General features: G+C 35.2%; 1 protein-coding gene across 1 annotated transcript; it reads right to left on the bottom strand.

Annotated features, from left to right (window-relative positions):
- Positions 1 to 3251: 3251 nt before the first annotated feature.
- Positions 3252 to 5587, bottom strand: LOC145619047 (3-ketoacyl-CoA synthase 4-like). Its single transcript, XM_081673644.1, has one exon. The coding sequence runs from the start codon at positions 4941 to 4943 to the stop codon at positions 3417 to 3419; it is 1527 nt and encodes a 508-aa protein (XP_081529770.1). The 5' UTR covers positions 4944 to 5587; the 3' UTR covers positions 3252 to 3416.
- Between the last annotated feature and the right edge of the window lie 1335 nt (positions 5588 to 6922).

Here is a 6922-nt window from a genome sequence, read left to right as displayed (position 1 = left end):
GAGTCAGGACAAGGTTGGGAGTTGGTTTTATTTGAATCAGCAACAAATCAACCTTCTACAGAAACTAGTAATAATAATGACAATATTGATAGTAGTGTTGCAAGTAATAAAAATGGGTTCGAGGTTGATTTTTTCAGCGATTTCAATGCTACTAGTACCTCATCGTTTACTCCCCTGCCCGAGGACCACACCTATAACCCATTCTTACAGGATTCGGTTGATTTAAACCTTCCCTTCGGAGCTCAAAACAGCGAGCCCATCAATGAGTTGGGAAGTTTTGGTTATACTAGTTTTGGACCCGGGTGTACAAATGGAAGCTTCTCAGATAGTGGCCCTACTAGCACATTCGAGGCCGGTTTACCATTAACGTTTCATCCTGAACATGGCAATGTCAACACCGATAATAATAATCATCAACTAGACTTGTTCGATGACCCTGGTAGAAGCAGTAATTTCAGTTCCAGCACAAACATATCACTTGTAACTCACGGTGGATACGGTGAGCACAATCGAAGTCTTTCAACATCTGTTATAGATAACTTCGGCCAAGCTAATACTTCTGGGATGCCTCCTACTTATAACCAAGCCAATTATGTACCCACTACTCATCATGCTAGGTTCGCGAGTACAGATTTTAGTTCATCACCCTTTTCGGTTTCATTTCACAATGCGAATGCCAGTGGAAGTAAACCAACAGTTCATCATGCTAGATACGGGAGTAATCTAAGTACAAATTCGTCCGCCTTTTCGGAAAATTTCGATTGTTTTAGCGGATATAGCAGTACAACAGTACCACCAACTTTTCCTGCAGACTCAGGGGATGGAAGTGCAAATGCAATGAATGCAATTGTTCCTTTTGATCAAGTTGGAAGTGCTGATTTCTTCTCTTCCTCGGGTCCTAAGCTCCAAGCAACCCCCACATTTCGCGCAACGAGTATAGATATGGATCAGCATCAACAAAGTAATCTATGGAATGAGGATGATCCGTTTGGGTCATTTCCTACTACGAATGATATTGATCCGCAAAGATTGAGCGGATCATTCGATCAACAGAACCTAATGCAACAGCAGCAATTGTGGTTACAAAATCAGAATAAGATAATGGCTAAACATTTAACATGATCATGATGATAATAATTAACTTGTATTTTATTGTACATCGTAGCTAATTGTATGTACTATGTAGTTTGTTCGTTCTAAGAAAAAGAATCGTTAGAAAGTCCTCCTCACGAGAGGAAATAGATTGTTTAGACATTTCAAATGATTTAAAGTAAAGCTTTGATGTTGTATACTTGTATCTTTAGACAAGAATGATACACTATGTTTGTACTGGATGTTTTCCTTAATGCATACATGGCTCCTTAATTATTCAATGAAAATGTTTCGATCAATGAATCAATGATATACACCGTATATGTATTATGTACTGGGTGTTTTCCTTAATTGCTTCAAGAAAGATGGTTAAAAAGTCATATACCAAGCGTCCAAGCCCAATAAATTCTGTACGATTTTCATTTTAGAAGGCCCAGCATTTATTATGTTCCTTGCGATGGCCCAAAGAATTTCTTTGCTCATTTATGTTTTCTTTTCCCCCTTTTTTGAAATGGCAAGAAAGCTTTATCTAGCCAGCACCTTACACAAAGCAAACCAAACCAAACCAGATTAGCGGACAAAGTCCCTTAACAGTGAGGGGATGAGTGAAAGAATCTCCATCCTAATGAACTTGTTAAATTTCGAAACAATGTGAAATGGGTCTGGGCAACCCGAACAAGGAGGAGGAGAGTTAGGTCCACAAACAAGGCTTTGGAGCTTCCATACTAAAACCAATTGGCAATAGTAGGAGGTACTCCTCTACCTTATAAAGTGGAACCACCTCTCCTCTTTCTCCAATGTGGGACACTCATAAGTGGGCTACAATGGGATACAACACTCAGTGTCCTTAGAACTTTAGAGCTAACTAGATAAGGCCAGATCAATAATCCTCTTAACAATGTGAAATGGGCCTGGGCAACCCGAACAAGGAGGAGGAAAGTTAGGTCCACAAACAAGGCTTTGGAGCTTACATACTAAAACCAATTGGCAATAGTAGGAGGTACTCCTCTACCTTATAAAGTGGAACCACCTCTCCTCTTTCTCCAATGTGGGACACTCATAAGTGGGCTACAATGGGATTCAACAGAACTGCAACTCCTAGTGAAATCTAATTTTACAACCTTAAGTTATTATAAGAAAGGTCAAAATTATCCTGAAAGTATTTACAGTTACCCTTATACCCTATAAAAGTTATCATTTTCATAACATTAATTTTACCCTTAAAAAGTACTTATAAATTTGATAATATATTATAATTTTCGTATTATCCTTCATTGTTTTTTTTTAAAAAAAAAAAAAAAAAAAAAAAAAAAAAAAAAAAGTAGCCTTCATGACATGTATCCATTAGAAATTACACATTAAACTACAATCAAACTCATTATATGTACTTATTAAAAAATAAATTATGATAAAAATAAAAAAAAAAAAAATAAAACCCTCATTATATGTAGAAAATAAAAAGTTACCTAAAAAATTGTTATCTTTAAATTGACCGTTATGTGTTGTACAAGACTTATTATGAAGTTTGATTCCAATTCTGATAAACAAGGGTATACAAGTTTTTTATTTTTGACTGGACAAGGGTATACAAGTTACCGAAGAAGTGATTCTTAGTTTCTTACATAGAGAGCACAAGACTAAGATTAAAACTATCCTTACAAAAAATTCTCTATTTCGTATTTTTTTTGGCAGGTGATTAGGTGAAGAAGGAAATTTCCTAAGCGTTGAACAATTCAGAGCCATGAGGGCCCATGATCCTCTTTCACCTAACTTAACAATCCCAGCCCCAGATTATTGGAACATAGAAAAAATTTCTTGTTCCACAAGCTTAAATTACATCGGAGATGGGCCAACACAAATTACACAACTCCCTGCACAGATGAACGAGTTAACAATATGTGCAGCTGCATCAACAATCGCAATTATTTAAGAATTAGCCGTATATTTCTAGCTCAATGGAATGAATTATTCCAAAAACGAGAAATTTAGACTTTTACGATTTAAAAAATGACATTAATTTAATACCACATCTATCGCCTATGACTGATGTCATTTAATTGTGTGGATCAAATAAAACAAGTACATAAGACGGATTAAGTGAATAAAACATCAACATTAAGTGAACGATTATAAGGTGACAAGTTGACATTTCACACTATAGTATAAACACCAAATCCACCCTTTCTAATTTCTACAACATAGAAAATTAGAAATCGCTAAGGAATACAATACTAATAAAAATACATAAAAGATTAAAAAATTTCTAACAAGAACATTTGTCTCACTTTTTTTTCAACTTTATATTGGTGCATGAATTACTATAATTAACTATGAATCTCAACAGGATACCTGTCAATACAATCCAACCAAGGACTTTTAGGTGACGGCTTAACATTCCTCATCGCTTGCCAAACCGCACTATTACACTTAAATCCAGACCCAAATGCTATTTGCCATACTCTATGCCCTTTCCTCATCCTCCCCTTAGCCTCAATGTACCCAAGCTCGTACCAAATCGAGCTCGAAGACGTGTTCCCGAACCTATGAAGCGTCATCCTAGACGCTTCAACGTGGACTGGACTCAGCTGCAGGTTCTTTTCTAGCTCATCGATCACAGCTCTTCCTCCGGCGTGGATACAAAAATGCTCGAACGCAAGCTTGAAGTCGGGAATATACGGCTTAATCTTCACATTAAAAAACTTCCTTGCAACAAGGGTAAAAAAGAACAACAATTGTTCACTTATAGGTAGCACAAGCGGACCAAGCGTAGTTATATTAGTCTTAAGTGCATCCCCGGCTATAGCCATCAAGTCCTTAGAAAGCGAAACCCCGGTCTTACCAATCTCATCTTGCTCTTGATACACACACCTAAACGCCTTATCATCAGCCCCTCGATGAGTCCGGACTGTATGAACAAGGCGGTACTTGGCTCGGCTTTTGTCCCTAGGCTTATTAGACAACAAAACCGCGGCACCCCCTACACGAAACAAGCAATTAGGAATAAGCATTGCTTTCTTATTCCCAAAATACCAGTTTTGTGTAATATTTTCAGTACTAACTACAACAGCATAAGTATTCCTATGCACTTGCAATAAATCTTTCGCAAGATCAATTGCAATAACTCCTGCAGAACACCCCATTCCTCCAAGATTAACACTCTTAATATTACCACGTAACTTATACTTGTTCACTATCATAGCGGACAAGGAAGGTGTCGGATTAAACAAGCTACAATTCACAACAAGTACACCAATGTCCTTAACCTTGACACCCGTTTGAGCAAACAGATTGTCTAGTGCACCAAACATAACCTGCTCGGCTTCCTCCCGCGCCGCCTGCATAGAGGGGCGCGGGGGGATCGAGTGCATTGCTATTGGAACCACTGTTTCTTCTCCTAACCCTGAACGTTCTAGAATCTTCCTTTGAAATTCTAGAGACGAATCGTCGAAATCTCCGGTTAACCGGGAATGTTCGACGAAATCCTTATAAGTAACCCTCAACTGACTAGGAGGATGGTACAGTGAGAAATCCACCAAGTAAACGGATCTGGGTCGGGTCATAAAATAAACCGTGGACCCAAATACAATAACAGTACAACAAGTAATAACACTAAGAAGATTATACTTAAGGTGAAGCCAAAGCTGGTAAACGTCGTCGTATTTCATCTGGGAAACTTCGATTAATATTACCGCCATTAATGGAATTAAACAAAGAGTTATTAAGTGCGTCACTAAATAGTGATACCCAAGTTTAACATACTTGAGATTCACGCTATTAAGAAAGTCAGGTAAACGCCGTAACTGGCGGATCTGAACGCCGTTTGACGGCGGAGATTGGGTGTTTTCCGGCATGATTTTTGTGGGTTGATTTTAGATTTTTGAGTTTTTTGTGAATTTTTTGTGCTTATAAAAAACAGAGGAGGAGAGAGAAAATGTGCAGTAAGAAGAGAAGATCTAAAGGCGATGGAAATGGAGGAAAATAGGAGGTGGGAAATGTGATTAAGGTGGTTAATTGAAATGGGTTAGTGTTAATTTCGTGACATTCTCACTAATTTTGCGGGAATATATAAAAACAGAGGAGTTAGAAATAGCGTGAAGGAGAAGATCTGAAGGTACTGGAAATGGCTGACGAAGCGAAGTGGGTAAGGTTTGGAAATGGTAGTTACAACCAAATGTATATCCGTAGTAAATAATTACACATTCGGAAGTAAACTACGAGTACGTAATTATATTCTAGGGTGTTACAAATTGGTATAGTCGATTTAATATTTCCTCGTACTGATTTGTGATATGATAATAATAAAATAAAGAAGTGAGTGTTGCAGAAATGTTAAGTTTACCTTTTTAATTGGCTGAAAAATTGATGTTTCTATGCTGGTGAAAACTCCTACTTCCTGTACAATTTCTCTGTTAATTTCTGCTGGTTTCTGAGTTATGTAGGATGGACAGAGAAAAGGGGAAGAATGATTGAATGAATGATTGGGTTTAATAATACTGTAATACCCGTCAAAAAAAAAAAATAATAATAATACTGTAATAATCAGGGTGTTTTATGACTAATTAATTGTTTTGATTTGATTTGGAGTTATTTAATAAGAATGCAAGAGTTTTAGTCTATTTGATTATTGGAGTTTGAAAAGTAATGCACTATATTTGATTTTTAAAATGGATTGCTATATTTGTAAGCTAAATTTAATTTTTCGTGATTTGTGTACTCTTTGTCCCACTTTGTTGAGGTTGACATTGATCGTTTCAAATTTTAATTTTATCTTTTACGAGTACATTATTAGATAACGGTAATGCCTTTAATTTTACCTTAAAAAAATAGGGTTGTATATAACATTTTTCAAAAATATAATACGGAGTATTTAGTTGAAACAAGTTTAATATAATACGGAGTAGTTCAATTCAATAAAAAAAATTAAAAATTAGTAACCTTTGATAACAAATCTAATGTGGTTGCAAAAATAAATAAATAAATAAATAAAATAAAAATAACAAAGAGAATTAGTTAAAATAAGATTTAATCGGTAAATCAATTTAAAGTTCATAAAAATAATTTGAACTTGCTAAATGAATAATAAAAAGTGAACATATTTATATATTTCGTATTTACTAATTAAACAACTTTTTTTTTACTAGAGTAACATCAACGCATTATAGCATGCATCTTCCGGTTTTTAATACACGAGTCTAATCTTAATTCTCCGATGATTGACATATTATGGGAAGGATCACAATTAAATGTGATTTGTTGTCTCTACCACAAATCCACAATCTCAATGTGGCTAAGCATCTACAGCGAAGTGTGTGGTTATGAGATCGAGTTGGAAATGTGAACTTCAAATTATTAAGGTTGATTAAGAAATTGAAAAGGTCATTTCCTTTAATAATAGGTATTGACAAAAAAAGAATATTTTGAATTTTGGATAATATGTGACTGTGCATGTTAAAATAGCTCCCTTGACCACATGTTACAAATTTCAAGCTTGACGTTGTTCCAAAGAAGAGTTGTTTGGTGTTTATGTCATGCTTAAACAATTTACTGTAATTTGAATCGTAGCAATGTTAGAATATCAAAAGGGGACGGAGAGAGTATTTTACGAGTATTAGTTTTACTTTTTTTAATGTGTTAAATTTTTTTTTTTTTACTTTTTTAAACTTAAATTAAGTTATTTGATAGAAAAGTCATACCACATCATTATTAGCACCTTATTTTGACATAATCAATACGAGTACTCAAATTAACATCTTTTGTATCACATTTTTATTCAAGCTAAGGTGTTTGTCAAACAATTTTAATCATTTAAAATGTGTTACGAGTATATCTT

The sequence above is a fragment of the Chenopodium album genome, chromosome 27 (assembly GCF_948465745.1).
Source record: "Chenopodium album chromosome 27, dcCheAlbu1.1, whole genome shotgun sequence".
NCBI classification, from domain to species: domain Eukaryota; kingdom Viridiplantae; phylum Streptophyta; class Magnoliopsida; order Caryophyllales; family Amaranthaceae; genus Chenopodium; species Chenopodium album.
This window is presented reverse-complemented; position numbering and strand designations above follow the sequence as displayed.